This window comes from Lissotriton vulgaris, chromosome 8 (assembly GCF_964263255.1).
Source record: "Lissotriton vulgaris chromosome 8, aLisVul1.2, whole genome shotgun sequence".
NCBI lineage: Eukaryota > Metazoa > Chordata > Amphibia > Caudata > Salamandridae > Lissotriton > Lissotriton vulgaris.
Window position 1 is genome coordinate 468,020,344 of NC_141696.1, and position 19,116 is coordinate 468,039,459.

Genomic DNA, 19,116 nt, shown 5'->3' on the forward strand with positions numbered 1-19,116 from the left:
TAAGCCTTGCTTCTCGTAAGCAAGGACTATAAGTACAAAGTGCGTGTTTATGCACCGCTTGCAGGTTTTCAAAACTCATAAATAAAAGGCATTGTCGTTTACAATGCCAATTGCTAAAACTCTTGCAAATGTTAGACCTATTTCATTGCAAATATTTGTTTCTAAGCTGTAGTCTAAGGCTTGAGGTAAAAAACGGCTCACTTAAGGCTTAAAACGAGTGACTGCTTCTTTTGTTGTATAAATTTCTACCACTGGAGAGGGACTTCTGTGGTGTGTGGGTGGGTTATGTTACATACTTTCACCCACATTTCTAAATGGCATACTGCATCATCCTGCCCTTATCCCGTTTAGTGTATAAACCGGGTGGGCTCCACCCTCTCTTGAGGTGAGCTCTTTAATTTGATTCAGGAGCTGAATCTCAGTACTGGAAACAGATTACAAAGCCTGCACGTGTTCTTTCCCTCTGCTTTGATTAAATTTGGTATCTGAAAGACATGTTAGTGATAAATTCCTTACCTTAGAATATCCCCAGGCGTCAGACTGGATCTGGAAAGTTTTTTCGTCAGCAGTACCCCTGTGCGTTGGTAGGTGGCGTCTTGCGGCTCCACATCCGTCGCTGGTGTCGTAAGCGCCGAGATTACGTCACAGAGACTACTTAGGCACAACCCATGGGCGGTGACATCAGTTCTTTCTTTTTCCGCGCCAGTAAGCGCAGATCCAGTTAGAGCACGTACCCTAGTCACTTTTTAAAATAACTTTCTGAGACTTTTTGTCTCCTGTGAATTTGAATCCACTCTGGTGCACATAGGGATGCCTGGTTTTAAGTCTTGCGGTGCCTGCCGTCGCAATATGTCGGTGGCGGACCCCACGACGTCTGTCTCTACTGCCTGGAGTACGACCGCGACTCCCGGTCCTGTTTGGACTGCCTGGCCATCGCCCTAAGGCCTTGAGGGAGCGGTGCCGGAAGCTGCTTGAGGTCCGGCACTCGTCCCAGCACCGTTCAAGGTCCAGGGGCCGCTCCAGAGAAAACTCATAGAGCCACCGTCCTCGCTCCTCTGGTTCCAAGTCTTCGCCCTCAGATTCGGGTGAGAGACAACACAAAAAGAAGTCGAAGAAGCATTGCCGCTCTCTGATGTCGTCCGTCCCCGCCCCCCCCCCATCGGTCCCCGGATGCAGATGAGGGTGACAGGGGTTCTGATCCCACAGCTCCTTCTGAGGCCGGGAGTCCTGCGGACTACCCGCTTTACCCGGGTCCATCTTAAACACATTTTGAGAATCTATTGACAGCACTCCTAAAAATGAGTAATTCTAATAATCCGGGCAAGAGTTAAAGACCCTCAGTATACCACACTCTACTAATAATAGAGTATTCCAAAAGAAACAGATGGCAATGTTAAATTCAACGGGGATTTCCAAAGAAAGTTCAAAGTATAGTCCAATTAGTTTGTTTTCTTCAGTCTTTTCTTTATTTTCAATTTCACAAAACAGATATTCCCAGCAAAAAAAGGTCACCAACACGTGTTTCGTCCTACACAAGGACTTTTTCAAGGCATGAACACGGCGGAGTGAAGTATGTATTGAACATCAAGGTGAACGAGATAAACCGTGGTTTGGCAATGAAGCATAATATCAATAATATTGATGGCAGGGTAGTAATCAAAGTACGGAATGAGGAAAGCCTTCAGGTCTGTTGCAATAGTCACAATAGTCAAATGCGACACAGCTCATAAGCTAGCTATATGTTAGTCGATAAGTGAATACACGTCTGTTTGTGTCAGATTCATTTGAACGAACACTGGAAAGTAGTCCTGTGTTTTTCAAATAGTAAAGCTTGCAACCATGGTAAGTTGTTAAGCGAAAATTAGGCTCATCGTATTTCCTCACACAAGCGGTCCCCGTAACGAGAAAACCCGGGTCCATCGGCGACTCCGCACAGATGCAAGAATATCTTGCTGCCATGGACTGCCTGTTTTGGCCTCGGGCTCCCACCGGTGTGCCCTGGGGCCACGCGGGCCCGAGCCAGGATCCTGTTGGGCCGTTGACGGCCAGGCATTGTGCAGCAGGATCCTGCACCGCTGGCTCAGGCCACGGTGCCACAAGGTCCCCTGCTGCCGGCTCCGGTCCTAGCGCCAACCAGGGGCAGGGGAACAAACAAAGGGGCGCCGGACAGGGCCGAACAGGCTCCGCAGTGGATACAATTGGTTCCGCCCCTGCACAGGTTCCAGGACAATTTTGTTCCTGCCTGGGATGCGCACTGGGACGCAGTACCGGTTCGGCACCGTCCGGCGCCCTTTGTTCCTTCCCCAGCCCCTGCCCTGCTGCAGCGGCCTTTACCACATACGACGGAGGTGGAGGATGACTGGAAGGGGCCGAGGACCCTCTTGCTCATCAATGTGACTCTGAGCAGGACGAGTTAGAGGAGGCTGGTGGCCTGGATGTCTCCTCTGACCCGGAGTTTGCTTCTCCCTAACCTACTATGGAGAAGGGCACCTCTTACAGGGTGGTGCTCCGTCGGGCAGCTGAGGTCCTCAACCTTGGCCTCCCTACGGTGACCCTGAAACTAATCTCCTCACAGAGGTGCTCCAGGCGGCGTTCACTTTGTCTGAGCCCCTACTGCCATTTAATGACACCCTCACTGACATCTTACTGGCCACTTGGTTGCGGCCAGTCACAGGTGCCCCTGTGGATAAGAACGTTGCCAGGCGTCATCGCCCGGCGCCGGTTGACCCTGCCTTCCTGACCACTCAACCTATGCCCGAGAGTCTGGTCATCCAAGCTTCGACGTACCAGATTGCATTTTCCCACGGCCGGCCGGATATGGACTCTAAGAAGCTGGAGCAGTTCGGCAAGCGGTTGTTCTCTTCGGCCATCTTAGGGCTGTGGTCGGTGAACACCGCATGCCTATTGGGCTGCTATTCGCGGTGTGAGTTACAGTTGCGCAGGTGTTGCCTCAGTGTCCTGAAGAGACCCAAGCTATACTGTCGCAAGCGGTTGTGCCACCTCAGTTCCACCGCATGTCGGAGGATCACTTTGCGCTTTTCCTGCAGGAAGTCACGGCCCTCCTGGCCAAGGGGGCCGTCTAGCACGTTCCTGGACCAGAAGTAGGGTGTGGTTGTTATTCCCACTACATTCTGGTCCCCAAGAAGGACAAAGGGGGCCAGCGCCCCATCTTGGACCTCAGGAACGTCAATCGCTTTTTCCGGAAGGAGAAGTTCAAGATGTTGACTCTGGCTCAGGTCTTGGCTGCCCTCGACCCTGGAGACCGGATGGTAGCGTTGGACTTGCAGGATGCATATTTTCACATCCCGTCCTGCCGGCGTTACCTGCGGTTGACGGTAGACCCGGAGCATTTTCAGTTTTCTGTGCTCCCCTTCGACCTTACCAGCGCCCCTCGGGTGTTCACCATAGTGATGGCGGTGGTATCAGCTCATCTGTGCAGATCAGGGGTGTCAGTCTTCCCCTACCTCGATGACTGGTTGTCGAAGGCGGGCTCGCCCCAGACAGTAGTCACCCACCTTCAGACTACGGCCGACCTCCTGCATTTGCTGGGGTTCTCCATCAACGTGCCGAAGTCGCACCGGAGTCCCTCTCAGAAGCTCCCCTTCATCTGAGCGGTTCTGGATTCGACGCACTTTCGGGTTTATCCTCCCGAGCAGCGAGACCAGGATATTCAGGGTAGGATTCTGATCTTTCAACCTCTACGCCGGGTTTCGGTCAGGATGACCCTCCGGCTCATGGGCCTGATGACCTCCTGCATCCTACTGGTGCACCATGCCAGGTGGCATATGCGTGCTCTGCAGTGGGACCTTAAGTTCCAGTAGGCACATCATCAGGGCAACCTGTCCGGTCATGTCCAGATCTCGGGAGGGCACAGCAGGGCAATTACAGTGGTGGCTCACGAGTCGCGATTGGGTCAATGGCAGATTCCTCTCCCTTCCCCAACCTGAGCACACAGTGGTGTCGGTGCGTCCCTCCTGGGATGGGGAGGCCACTTGGGAGAGGCTTAGATCAGAGGCCTCTGGTCTTTGGCTGAGTCCCTGCTCCATATCAACCTTTTGGAGCTTCGGGCGATCCGGCTTGCACTGAAGGCATTCCTTCCCTCTGTCCGGGGAAGTGTAGTGCAGGTGTTCACGGCCAACACCACCGCCATGTGGTATTGCAACAAACCGGGCGGGGTGGGGTCGTGGACCCTATGTCAGGAGGTTTGCGCCTCTGGACATGGCTAGGACATCAAGGCATTACCTTGTTGATTCAACACCTGGCAGGCTCTTTGAACGCCAAGGTGGACAAACTCAGCCGCCAGTGCTTGATGGATCACAAATGGTGTCTGAACTCTGACGTGGCGCAAGATCCCTTTCAGCAGTGGGGAGAGCCTTGGTTAGATCTATTCGCCACCGAAGAGAACGCGCAATGTCATCAGTTCTGCACGTTGCAATTTCCAAGGCGGCACTAGCTCGGCGACGCTTTTCGTCGCGAGTGGAGTTGCGGTCTGTTGTACGCCTTTCAGCCTATACAACTTCTACCCAGAGTGCTGAAGAAGATTCAGTGCGACCTGGCCCAAGTCATCCTTGTGGCTCCGGATTGGGCACGAAGACACTGGTATCCCTAGCTACTCAGCATGGCGATCAATCCCCCGATCCGACTGCCTCTTCGGGAGGCTCTTCTGTCGCACCCCGAACCTGTCCAGCCTCCACCTCCATGCGTGGAGATTGAGCGGCGACAGTTGACAGCTTTCAATCTTCCTCCTGAAGTCTGTGATGTCATTCTGGCAGCCAGGCGTCCCTCCACTAAGACTGTATACGCCTGCAGGTGGAACAAATTTGTGGCATGGTGCCCAGCAAAAGCTGTGGATCCCCTCTCTGCCCCTCTTTCTGAGGTCCTTCTGTTACTTCTATCCTTGGCCCAGCAGGGCTCTGCTCAGGGCACTATCGAAGGTTATCTTTCTGCCATCTCCACCTTTCTTTGGCCTCCAGATCAGCGTTCTCTTTTTGAGTCCCCGGTTGTTAACTGTTTTCTCAAAGGCATTACTCACACGTTTCCTCCTGTTCCCTTCATAATGCCTCAATGGGATTTAAATCTTGTCTTGACATATCTGATGTGCACTCCTTTTGTGCCCCTTCATAACTGTCCTTTACGTCTTCTCACTCTCAAGACTGCTTTCCTGGTAGCGATCACCTCTGCCAGAAGAGTGAGTGAGCTCCAGGCTTTTTCTTCTAAACCTCCTTTCCTTTCTGTTCATCCGGACAAGGTGGTTTAAGGACCCGTCCTTCTTTCTTGCCAAAGGTTGTCACGCACTTCCACTTCGGGCAGATGATCACTTTGCCCACCTTCTTTCCGTAGGAGGAGAGGCTCCACCGTCTGGACCCAAAACGTGCGCTTTCGTTCTATCTGAAGCGCACACAACCGTTCCGGGTGGATGACTAGCTCTTTGTTTGCTTCGTGGGCGCCAAAAAAGGCTGGGCCATGCATAAACTGACCATCTCTCGATAGGTCATTATGTGCATCAAAGCATGTTACTCATTGGCTAAGAAGGAGCCTCCTGTGGGGCAGCGTGCCCATTCTACCTGGGCGACTGCAGCCACTACTGCCTTGGGACGCGGCGTTCCCTTGCAGGACATTTGTCAGGCAGCTACGTGGGCTTCACTGCACACGTTTTCTAAGCGCTACTGCCTTGACAGTCCAGTCCGGAGAGACAGCTTCTATGGCTGTTCTGTTCTCCGTGACTTTCTCGTGTAATCTTGTTGGCAGACTCACCATCATCGTTGGTATTGCTGGGATATCTATTCTTAAGTATGAATCTATCACTAACGTGTCTCTTTCAGATGCACAAGTTCTGTAGTAGGGGATCTCTGTGTACAGTCATAATCTAGTGAATAGTCCAGCCCATGTGCGTGGACCCCGGAGCAATCAAAAATAATCTATTAAGGTGTCGAAAAAATGCAGAACTGCACAAACACCTAAGAGAGAATTAAAGACAGATAATGCAGCCTATATAACAGGCTACACTGTCCAGTACTTAAACTAGAAATTCCATCACCAAAAATCCACAAACAGCAAAGCCTGTCCAGATTTCCCTTGCTTTTGCAGCAAAAACCCTCTGGAATGATCGAGAGGAAGACTTGGACCGACAAGCCCCATAGGCTGCCATTATGTGGCTCAGAACAGGATACTGTGCTTTTAAGAGAACTTTCCTTAACTTCACAGTATCCCAGAATGCACTGCATGTCCCTTTTACATTCAGTTCTTTTTTCCGGCTCCTGCTAGCAGGACCCTGGAGCATTGAGATCTCCCTTTTCAAGGGTTTATTGGTGATTTGTTTCACTTTTGTTTTAAGTGAGTGCTTTCTAAAGTACTTTAGTGCTTTTCTTCTTGGTTTTTGCATCGTTTTGATGTAAAATATGCCTGCATTATTTGACAAATGTCCGGAGTGCTCCAGGAAGAAGGCCAAATCAGATCCCCATGAGGTATGTATCCTCTGCCTTCCCTCTTCCCATGTCCCAGAGGAGTGTGTGATTTGTCTGGGCTTCTCTGGCAGGACCCTGAAGGACAGAAATAAGATCAGGCTTCAGGGCCTTGAGGAAAGAAGGCTGAAGGCGCAAGGTGGGTCTGGAGGGGCTTCTTCTGCCCGTGCTGAGGCCTCTGGGGCGCTCCCCAGGGGCAGGAAGACCAGCAAGCGTCCCCATTCTCCGTCTGGGTCGGTTGCACCGACTACGGCGTCGAGAGGGATGACTACAGTCTGTTCCCTGTCGTCTGGGCGAAGCGACGTCGACGCTAGACGTCGAAGGAACTGAACAGACCGCCGTCGAAGTCTGCTTTGACGATTTCGTCGAAGTCATCGTCGAAGTCATCGTCGAGTGATCGACGTCGAAAGGCCCGGCGTCTGCGCTCGCCGTCGAGGCGACACCGCCGTTCGCCGTCGGCGAAAAGGAAAAGATCGTCATCGAGGAGATCCTCGCCGTCGAGGCGCAGAAGGTCGCCGTCTAGGCGCAGAAGGTCGCCGTCTAGGCGCAGAAGGTCGTCGTCGAGGCGGACGAGGTCGCCGTCGAGGCGAAGGCACTCTCCATCGAGGGAGAGACGGTCGACGCCGAAGAAAAGAGAACTTCTGCCACGAGACAAGAGGGAGGACTTCCAAGAGATCCTCACGGAGGAGATGCTGGTGTCAAACCAGGTCATCAGTGCGGCGGCAGATGTCTCTTTTGGCTGCCCATGGATACTGTCATGGGATCAACCAGCGGCAGGCTCACATCACTCAAGCCGGAGGCCCAGCAGCGGATGGCCAATCTGCCCTTTTCCGGGTAAACCAAGTTCGGAAAGCATGCCGATGATGAAATGGCCCGCATGAAGGCGGAGGCAGAGACCCTGACGGCTGTGGGCTTGGAAAAGCATAAAGAAAAGAAGGCCTACCGCCCGTTCCAGAGACTGCTCGGTGCACAGGAAAGAGGACAAGGTCAGTCTTCAGCAGCAGTTCCAGAGACCCTTCCAGAAGCGCCAGAAGGGTAGAGGGGGACAACAGTCCTCTACAGCGAACAAGGCCCGGCCGGGTCACGACCCTGATAGGTTACTTCCCCTACATCTGTTACCCGCTCTGGTGGGGGGAAGCGTTCAATTTTTTTCTGGCAGAATGGAGAAAAATTACTCAGGACAAGTGGGTGCTGAATATTGTTTGCAATGGATACAGTCTTCGGTTCACCAGCCCGCCTCCATCGATTCCTCCGGTCAGCTCACGGTTTCAACTGCTCGAACTCCAGGCAGAGGCCGATATCCTGTTTAAGAAAAGGGCGATAGAAGACGTACCTTTGTCTCAAAGAGGAAGAGGTCTGTACTCCCGGTTCTTCCTGGTTCGCAAGAAGGACAAGAACGAGTTCAGGCCCATTCTGGACTTGCGACAGGCAAACAAGTGGATTCGCAGAGAAAAGTTTTGCATGCTGTTGTTGCATCAGATTTATCCTCAGTTGCAACAGGGAGACTGGCTATGTGCAATAGACCTACAGGATGCGTACTTCCATGTGCCCATTGCACACAAACACAGGAAGTTCCTGCGATTTCAAGTCGGCACCAATCACTATCAATACACAGTACTGCCATTCGGGCTGAAGTCTGCGCCCAGAACATTCTCGAAGTGCATGGCAGTGGTAGCGGCACACCTAAGGAAGAGCAAGGTGTTTGTCTACCCGTACCTGGACGATTGGTTGATCAAGGCCTCCTCCTTCTCAGAAGCTAAGGCACACTTCCAGAAGACGTGCGTTCTCTTGAACAAGCTGGGGTTGCACATAAACATGTCCAAGTCTGTCCCGGCTCCAGTCCAGTGCATTCAGTACTTGGGAGCCACCATCAATACGCTGTCAGCAAGCGTGTCTCCATCGGAGGATTGTATTGTATTGTGATTTATAGAGCGCGATTGCTGCCCAATGGGCGTCCAAGCGCAAGAGCGACGGTTATTACTCCTTCGGAAGGCTCAGGCTCTTATGACCACCCCATCTACAACAGTGAGGACGGTGTCTTCTCTACTGGGATCGTTGGCCTCTTGTATCTTCCTAACGCCACATGCACGGCTGCACATGACTGTTGCAGGAGTGCTTGGCGGATCGGTGGGATCAGAAGAGAGGGTGTTGGGATGACAAGATACGACTGTCTCTGCATGCTCTTCAGTCTCTGAAGTGGTGGTGTTCAGCGAGGAATCTCCTCAGAGGGGTCAACTTCCACAAGGACATTCCCACTCAGACTATCGTGACGGATGCTTCCCTCCACGGTTGGGGGCGCACTCCGGAGACTTACAAATTCAAGGAACGTGGTCCCCGATGGAGTCCACGTATCACATCAATTTCCTGGAACTCAGATCTGTTCACTTGGCACTGAAGGCCTTTCATCCGTCCTTTCAGACCAACTCTCTGCTTGTACAGGCGGACAATACGACCATGATGTATTACCTCAACAAGCAGGGGGGCTCGAGATCATGCTCTCTGTCGCAGGAGGCGCAGGCGATCTGGCACTGGCTTCTGGCCAGAGAACTGACGATAACGGCTACACATCTGCCAGGTGTGCAGAATGTTCAGGCGGACGCACTGAGCAGACTGATTCAGGAAAACCACGAATGGGTCATAAACGACGAAGTACTAGGAGAAGTCTTCGCAAGGTGGTGAACTCCAGACATAGATCTGTTCGCCACCGCCGAAAACAGCAAATGCCGAGACTTCGCCTCCAGGTACTACCAGCAAAGGACGCTGGGGGATGCGCTATGGATCAACTGGTCGAACAGCTTTCTGTACGCTTTTCCACCCATTCCCCTGATTCCAGCGGTGCTCATCAAGCTGTCCCGGTCCAGTGCGCGGATGATACTGATTGCCCCGGAATTGGCCTGACAGTGGTGGTTCACGGACCTGCTTCACTGGTCTCTCCTTACTCACATACGGCTGCCATGCAGGCCGGACCTTCTCACGAAGTACAAGGGGCAGATGTTGCACCCCAACCTCTCGTCTTTGAGTTTGGCGGCATGGCTCCTGAGATAGTGCAATATGGCCATTTGAATCTTCCCGGAGATTGCATGGACATACTGAAGGAGGCTAAGCGGCCTTCCACTCGGACTTCCTATTCTTACAAGTGGGAGAGGTTTTGTATCTGGTGCAAGTCCAAGAACTATGTCCCTACGACGTGCAAGGAAGACGTCATCCTTCCTTACCTTCTACATTTGGCGCAGTCTGGCCTTAATGTTCATTCCATTAAGGTTCATCTCGCTGCATTGACTGCCTACAGGAAATGTCCTTCACAGACTTCCTTCTTTCAGATCCCTGTGATCAAAGATTTTTTGGAAGGCTTGAAGAAAGTATTCCCTCCAGTCAGGCTTCCTTCGCCTTCATGGGAATTGAATGTGGTGCAGTCCAGATTGATGAAGGAGCCTTTTGAACCTATTCATAAGGCTTCGTTGCAGCACCTGTCCTGGAAGACAGCGTTCCTCGTGGCCATTACATCGGCCCGCAGGGTGAGTGAAATTCAGGCGTTGTGTTGCCAGGAACCTTATACTGTATTTCATGCTGCTAAGGTTGTTATGTATACTCACCCTAAATTTCTTCCCAAGGTTATTTCTGATTTTCATGTCAACCAGACTATAACTTTGCCTTTGATTTTTCAGAACCCTTCATCTCCAGCGGAAAGGTCTTTACATTCCCTGGATGTTAGGAGGGTGTTGAAATTTTATCTGGATAAGACCAAAGATATTCGTAGGTCAGACCAATTGTTTATCAACTATGGATCAGTCAGGACGGGTCTTGCTACCTCTAAGCAGTCCATCTCTAGGTGGATTGTGTCCTGCATACAACTGTGTTACCAGAAGGCTAATAAGACCTTAGGGGGTAAACCTAAGGCTCATTCCACCAGGGGCAAATCTGCCACGACGGCTTTGCTCCGTAATGTTCCTATTGCAGAAATCTGCAAGGCGGCCACTTGGAAGTCGGTCCATACCTTTGCTAAGCATTACTGCCTGGACACTGATGCCAGGGCAGACGCTCAGGTGGGGCAGGCTTCGCTGCGAAATCTGTTCGCACAATAGTGGTGTTCTTTCTCGTTTCTCCACCGCCGCTTTGGTGTGGGGATGGGCTTGCCATTCTATTCACTAGATTACGACTATACACAGATCCCCTACTACAGAAGGAGTAGTTTCTGTCCTGTAACTCCAGTTCTGCAGTAGGGGTATCTCTGTTATAGTCATAAGCGCCCGCCCTCCTCCCCGGTGGAGAGAGATATTCATGTAAGGAATGCTACAGGTCTGGCGTGTTACGCCTTCAAAAAGAACTGAAAGTTAAAGGGACCTGCAGTGCATTCTGGGATACTGTGAAGTTCTGGAAAGTTCTCTTAAAGGCACAGTATCCTGTTCTGAGCCACATAATGGCAGCCTATGGGGCTTGTCTGTCCATGTCTTCCTCTCTATCATTCCAGAGGGTTTTTGCTGCTAAAGCAAGGGAAATCTGGATAGGCTTTGCTGTTTGTGGATTTTAAGTGGAATTTCTAGTTGAAGTACTGGACAGGGTAGCCTGTTATATAGGCTGCATTATCTGTTTTTAATTCTCTCTTAGGTGTCTGTGCAGTTCCGCATTTTTTCAACACCTTAAGAGATTATTTTTGATTGCTCCAGGGTCCACGCACATGGGCAGGACTATTCACTAGATTATGACTATAACAGAGATACCCCTACTACAGAACTGGAGTTACAGGATAGAAACTTCTCCTTACTACTTGTGTAACGATATATCTGTAAGAGACATTAGATCGTGATAGATTCCTTACTGCCCCATCCATCCTCCCCGTTCTGCGAACGATTTCTAGGGTTAAGGTCATCCCTTTCAGGGCCCTAGTTTCATGGCACCAGTGGTCAGTTTCTTGCATAGCTCTGCGTTCCTGGCGCAGAAAGTCGTGTACAGAACTGACATCAGGGCGCATGGGTAGCACCTAAGTAGTCTCTGTGACGTCATCTCTGTGCTTACGACGCCAGCAACGGACGCGGAGCCGCAAGACGCCACCTACCGACGCGCTGGGGTACTGCTGACGAAAAAACTTTCCGGATCCATTCTGACGCCTGGGGATATTTTAAGGTAAGGAATCTCACCAACTAATGTCTCTTACAGATATATCGTTACACAAGTATTAACTTGGGCTTTTGTGTATAGTCCGGCACCAGTCTTGAAATTATATTCTGGTTTGCTGTGAGAGGGCATAGGAATGTCTGTTGCTCATAAATGTTTCCATATCTTTTGAATATTCTCCTGGCGTCATACTTGATCCAGAAACTTTTCAGCAGCACCTAACTACTTGGCAGTAGGCGATGCTGTGCAGCCTGCAGTGACCTTCTTTTGCCTCGCAGATGACGTGCGGGCCTATATAGGTTCCACTTCCGCGTGCTGACATCAGTTTTTCTTTCCGCACCACCAGACGTGGATCCGGAACTCGCTTTCAAAGACCTCTACTTCAGATATTTTGTTAAAAGATTATCATTGTGCAAGGGAGTGTCACCCCCAAAAATAACACGTTTTAAGCCCTATGGGGACTGTTGCAAACAAATGTCTGTGACAGATCTCCATCAGGTGTTCCTGGGGTGGAGTCATGACTCTAAGGCTTGCAGCCACTGCGTGTCAATGATCCCAAAAGACGTCCGAGACCACAAGGCGAAATTCTATATTCCCAAACATAAGAAGGCCCAGCGGCAAGACTGATTAAAATCCTGATCCAAGTCAAAGGGTCGGTCCTGTTCCCACTCCAGAGGTTGCCAAATCCACTCCAGAGACATGTTTTCGTCAAGATCTAAATCTTGTAAAGCCAAAAATAAGCATAAGCAATCGAAGCTGGACCTCCTCTTACCTGAGATGGCGCAGGCCTCGACTTCGTACCTGACCCCAACTGGCTCCGGCTAAATCGGAGTTTCTGGGCCAACCGCCACTCCTAAAAAAAGATTAGAGTCCTATTATGCAGTGCTTCCACTCTTCGGTTCCTTACCAACTCACTGTGGTGCTCCTTTGGGCCCCAAGGAACAAAGAGGCCCTCCCTCTAGAGTAATCAGGCAGGTTTGCCCTCGGTGCCACTGATGCTCTCCATGCCCATCATGATGCCTCCAGTTCTGGTGCCAACTCCCCCTCTGGTGTTGTGTTCCACGCCAGTTCTTGGAACTTCAGTGCTAAATCTATTAATGCCGGACGAGGTTATACCTAAAGTACTGTTCAACTCAGCCTCTCCACTGGTTCAACCTCTGGCAAAGCAGCACCCACCCGCTGTTAAGGGGCCACTGCTTCAATTGCCGCCTTCACAACTGAGAACACACACCTTGCCCAAGTCAGTGCTAAGAAGGGAGTGCAGTGGTTAAGAAGTGATAAGTTCACTCCGTTCTATACAGAGGACAATTAAAATGATTGCCTGCAGGGGGCCAGAGGTCTCTTTACCTCTTCTCACTCCCTGGACCATCCACCAAAGAATCTGCCTCCTACGCCATTTTAATACATAGGGAGGCTGAAGCTGAAGTCCTTGACCTCAAGCTGCCCACCATGGAGGTTAAAACTAGTGCACTGACGTAAGTCCTCCAGTCGGATCAAACATCTTCTGTGCCTCTTCTGCCATTTAATGAGATACTGAGATAGCTTTTCTGGTGCCTTGGCCAAGCCTTGCTTTGGTTCCAAAGTAAAACAGGCAAATAGTGAGACAACATCGCCCTGCCCCAGATGACCCTATGTTCTTGTTTCCGCACCCTTCCCCCGAAAGTGTAGTTGTGTAAACATTCACAAGCAGGTCTAACCCTAACATTATCTCGACTAAACCTGTCATGGAAAATCAATGTGAGTGGGGACCTTTGTGGAGCAAGTTTTCTCTTCCACCAGCCTTGCTCTCCATTCACTGACTGCCAGGTTCCTCCTGGGATGCGGTACTCATGCCCTGTGTAACTTGGTAGCTCAAGTACTCCCCAGTGTTTCTGAAAATCTCTGACCTGTCCTTGCCCAGGCCATCCAGAATGGTCTGGACACAGCCAAGTTTACAATTCGTTGTTGCTTGGACACCACTGATTCCATCGGGCGGCCTTTTGGCACCAGTCTTTCCATCTGTCACAAAACTTAGCTGTGCTCCACTGGTTCTTCAGGCGACGTCCAGTCATCCCTCATGGATTTGCTGTTCAATGGGACTTGCCTGTTCAGGGAAAAAGTCAGATTCTGCTCTCAAGCAGTTCAAGTAGAGTAGGGCCACAGCTTGCTCTCTAGGCATATCTGCCCAATTTCTTCAGTTTATTCTGTTGGGTCATGCGTTGACCCCGGCCCCCATCGTGCCCCACCCGTATGTCCACCTCTTGTGGGCACTGACCACCCGAAAGCAGTATTAGCTGCTGCCTGTCCGTGCTAGTTAGTGGCGCATGCATCCTGTCTGGTTTCCTGCAATCTGGTGCGCCCCTCTGTAGGTTATGGAGTGCGACTGAAGCGTGGGTTGGGAGTCCGGATGGGTGCCGAGCGTGAAGTGCAGTGTTCTTGTGTTGAGCCGTGGCCCAGGCACATCAGGGGACCCATGCGGGCTGATGATGGGCCGCGGTGGGTGAGAATGATGTACCCCAAGCCTCAAGATAATTACTTGTCTGGGTCCCTGTAGAGCAGAGGTCTTCAAACTTTTTGATGCCGAGACCCCCTTGTAAAACCTTTTTAGGCGTAATGACCCCCTTCCGACAAAAGTTTCTAGAAACTGGTACTTCTCATCATCAACTTTTGACAACCTTAAATGCGCCTGTTAGACCTCATCACATCCATCCATCATTCATCCACCCACACTTTCACACATCCATCCATCCTTTCATCCTTACATCCATCCTTCCATCCATAAATCCATCCTTCAACCATCCACCCTTTCATCCTTCCATCCATACATCCATCCTTTACACATCCACCCTTCCATCCATCCACCCATCATTCATCCACCCACCTTTTTACACATCCATCCATCATTCATCCATGCAACCTTTTATCCATACATCCATCCACCCATACCATCCACCCTTTCATCCTCCCATCCATCCTTCATCCGTCCACCCTTTCATCCTTCCATCCATCCTTTCATCCATTCATCCACCCTTTCATCCTTACATCCATATATCTATCCTTCATCCATTCACCTTTTCATCCTTCCATCCATCCATCCTTTAGCCGTCCACCCTTTTATCCATCCACCCATCATTCATCCCCCCACCTTTTCACACATCCACCCATGCATCATTCATCCATACAACTTTTTATCCATCCATACATCCACCCACCCTTTCATCCATCCTTCATCCGTCCACCCTTTCATCCTTACATCCATCCACCCTTTCATTCATCCACCCTTCATCCATCCACCCTTCATCCATCCACCCTTCATCCATCCACCCTTTCATCCTTACATCCATACATTTATCCTTCATCCATCTATCCTTCACCCATTCACCCTTTCATCCATCCATTCACCCATCATTCATCCACCCATCTTTTTACACATCCATCCATCCATCATTCATCCATGCAACCTTTTATCCATCCATACATCCTTCATCCATCTATCCGTACATCCTTCGATCCATCCACTCTTCCATCCATCCACCCTTTTATCCTTTCATCCATCCAGCCTTTCATCCATCCAGCCTTTCATCCATCCACCCTTTCATCCATCCACTCATCATTCATCCACCCACCTTTTCACATATCCATCCATCCTTCAGCCTTACATCCATCCATCCACCCATCATACATCCACCCACCTTTTCTGTGACTCTCTCATGGGGGGTAGGAGGGAGGCAGTATCTCTGTGTCTTCTTCCTTCTTTCCCGCTCATGTGAGGGCATCTCTGTGCCTCCCTGCTGGGGACGGGAGGGGGGGGACGTGTCATGGGACCCACAGCTCCAGGCGCGCAACATCCATTATACTCAAAGGGCTACACTACAGCCTGCTCCCCCAGACCCCACTCCCCACCCACTTTCCCCCCTCCCCCAGCTCGTGTGTGAGAGCCCGGCTGAAACCGTTTCAGGGACACACACACAGCCACACCCGAGTACTTGACAGGTCTTTAAAAGACCTTCTACTTGTTAATGAGGCGTTGATGTTTTTCACACCTCGGTGTGAATTAGGCCTCCGCCATGAGCACCCTCGATCAGCCCAACGCCAGGAATTGCATGAGCCTGACAAAATCTGCGACCCCCTTCCAAGGACTCCACGACCCCCTGGGGGTCGCGCCCCACAGATTGAAGACCTCTGCTGTAGAGTCAGGCCTCGGCATGGGCCTTAGTCCATTACGATTGGCCACACCGCAGTTCGAGGGCCCTGTGATGACTTGTGCAGGACCGACCCGCAGCGGGATCATACGCCAGGAGTGACGCGCAGACCCACAGCAGGGTGGGTACAGCCACGGCCTAGCCACAAAATGCGTACCGCTGCACACCACAATCCATGGGCCAGTGGCGGGCCCGGGTTCGAGCATGTCAGTCAAAATGGGGGTCGTCACTGGTGCAAGATGACGCCCAATTGATGGATGTTGCCTCGGTAAGGGCGTGGAGGTCAGATACTCCTTTCTACCTCGGGATGTATTCGGCCGTCGGGACCCCTCCTCTAGCAGTTCTGCTGGGGCCCGTTACACGGCTAAAGCTGTATTTGCAGGTCGGGAGTTCCTGGGAGGCGGATTGACGTGTCCGCTCAGCAGCCCAAGGCGCACCTTGTTACTTAGCGCTGCCGCACCTACGCCAGCCCCTGGTCGCGGCGTTTTCAGAGGCCGCAAACAGGATTGCGCCTTTACACATACCGGGTAAGGCGCCACAAGCGGGGCAAGTCGCTCATCTGGTGTGGGCAGAGTTCCGGCACTCCTGCAGGTAAGTTTCACTGGGCGGGTCACGGAGAAATGCAACAGATTTTTAGTGTCTAGCCCCCGGAGGTCCGGAGCTCTACAAGGTGGCGGCCATCTTCCTCGGCTGCCGGCGACACTCTCGATTTTTGCCAGGTTGGCAGGCTTATAACATCACAGGTGGGTCCTGCTAATTGTTTAGAAGGGCCAGGCCCTCCTCTCCCTTTCCTTCCAGCACCGCAGAACCGTCTACCATCACTCCAACACGTGAGTGAGAACCACCTTTCTGTCTTGCAGCAGAAAGTGCAAGCCATTTTGGCCAAGGGGGCTTCGAGAGTGTGCCTGCGCTAGAAGTAGGTTGTGGTTGCTATTCCCTCTGCTTTCTGGTGCCCAAGAGAACCAAGGCCTTCATCCTATTTTAAACCTGCACCCCCTCAACGCCTGTATCTGGAAGAACACGTTAAAAATGCTCACACTGGCGTAGGTGTTGTCTGCCATCGACCCTGGGGGACTGGAAGGTAGCTTTACATTTACAGGGTTCCTAATTCCATATACCCTGCCTGCAAACCCATTTGTGCTGTCTGTGGCTCGTGGTGAGTCAGGATCATTTCCAATTTGCAGTGCTCCCCTTTGGTCTAACCAGTGCCACTTGCATGTTCACAAAAGTGATGACAGTGGTCGCAGCACACCTTTGGAGATCAGGGTTGCCAGTGTTCCCCTTCCTTGACGACTGGTTGTTAAAGGTGGATTCGCCCTAGGTTGTCGTTGGCCTCCTACAGACTACGGCGAACCTCCTGTCCTCTTTGGGAGTCACTATAATCATGCCAAAGTCACACCTTACTCCTCCTAGGAAGCTCCCCTTCATCAGAGCTGTATGAACATGGTTCGGTTTCCTGCCTTTAGCCTGAGAAAGAGAGTCTGGGTCATTCAGGCTATGATCTCGATCTTTCAGCCTCTATCATGGATTTTAGTGAGGTAGACTCTGAGGCTGTTGGGACTGATGGCCTTCTGCATCTTGCTGTAAGAGTATGCCAGGTGGCATATGCGGCCCCAGCAGTGGGACCTGAATTTTCAGTGGGCCCAGCATCAAGGGGATATCTCCCTTCACTTCCAGATTTCTGACGAGACTGCAAAAGACCTGAAGTGGTGGTTACCGGACGAGATACGGTCAGTGGCAAACCCCTCTTCTTTCTCCACCGAGACCCAAAGGTAATGAATCTGCGGCTACATCATGTCACTACCAGATATGGTGTTACCGAAGGTAAGTAACTTGTTGTTTAGGTTGGGCATAAAATGGAATTTGACCTTTGCATTGTAGTAAAATATCCATACCATACTTTACGCAATAGGATTAGGAAGTTGATGAATCATTGAATAATACCACATATTCTAAAAGAGGAGGTCCAAGACAAGAACAGAACCCTTGGCTTTAATGTTAATGGACTCTGCTACTAGTTTCAAAGGTTTTTAACCCACTCAAGATGGTGTGAATTTCAGTAGTGACTTGTACAAGTGCCTTTAAATAAATTGAATTTGGAGGAGTGTGCCCTGAAGTGTAGTACAATGTGGAATCTACAGAGATAGCCTGGTTGTGTGAATCGACTTGCTTTACCTGTATTTTGCAGTTTCATTCTGCCTTTTTTTCTTTTAAATGTCTGCATTATAACTGTGACCTAGCACTAAACAAAAATCAAGAAATGTGTGACCCATGCAGCAGTATGTACAACACGTCCTATGCACACGCATAGAAGTACAGAACATTACAACACCAGTTCTGTTGATCATGAATGAAGACGATGGTGTTCTTATTTGTAATGTTCGCTTTTAATGTTGTATTTCTGAGCAAGGCTGCTTGTGCATAGGACATGTTGTATATATTTAGTCGGACCTTTTGGTCCCAATTTGGGGGTTTAGGGTTTCCCTTCACCTGTGGCACTGCATCCAATTTTTTCTCCCATAGTATCAATTGCACCCTATTGGTTTAGCACCGTTTGAGAACCTGTGATAAATAACAACCCCCTCTTTTGTCAGTACATGCAGCAACATGAGCCATGGGATTTTGCTGCATAATAAAAAAAACATTGGGTTTGACTACATAGAAATACACAGAAATGCTAACTGCAGCTAGGGCTTAAGAATGTAACTAAAAATATGTGCTCAGGCTACACCGTTTAATTATCTCAAGATTCATTCGTAATCGAGTATGTGATGACATAATTGCAAAAAGTAAGTTGGTGCTATTTGTTTTATTTACATATATGCCAGATGTTTTATGTCAAGTACATAAGGTGTGTAATGTTCCCTTTTTGGCCCAACAGCTCTCTCTGTACATGGACAAATTTGAAGAATTCCAGACCACAATGGCAAAAAGCAATGAACTTTTTACCACCTTCAGACAAGAAATGGAAAAGGTATTGGCATAAAATATATGTTTGAAAATTAATGGGCCAATAAAACTCCAGTTTTGTTACAGAGGTGACAGTTTGTTTTTGTAAAATGTATTGCGGTATGCTCACTTATGAAAGCCGTGCTTTTGATTTTCATTAAGTTAAATTGGAACAATTGCTTTAAATTGCAGTCTCTATTACAATGTAGTGGACTCCTGACTGACTCGCTTAAGTGTGTGTAGAAAGCTTCCAAGCTTCAATCTGCCCTGCCACCCACACAAAACATTGTCCACTTGTCTGTAATTACATGTATCCAAAGTTACATGTGCACAAGTTGCTGGAATTTTTTTTAGATGGAAAAATGCCCACACCATGTTGTTGATACGAGATTCCATCAAATAAGGAACATGGG

At 50.2% G+C, this 19,116-nt stretch overlaps 1 protein-coding gene across 1 annotated transcript in view; it reads left to right on the forward strand.

Moving 5' to 3' along the window:
* The window catches only part of TXLNG (taxilin gamma), a 290,841-nt gene that overhangs the window by 202,815 nt on the left and 68,910 nt on the right, over positions 1-19,116 (forward strand). The window contains exon 8 of the mRNA XM_086934258.1: positions 18,636-18,728. Within this exon, the coding sequence (XP_086790384.1) occupies positions 18,636-18,728 (93 nt within the window). The remainder of the gene's footprint in view (positions 1-18,635; positions 18,729-19,116) is intronic.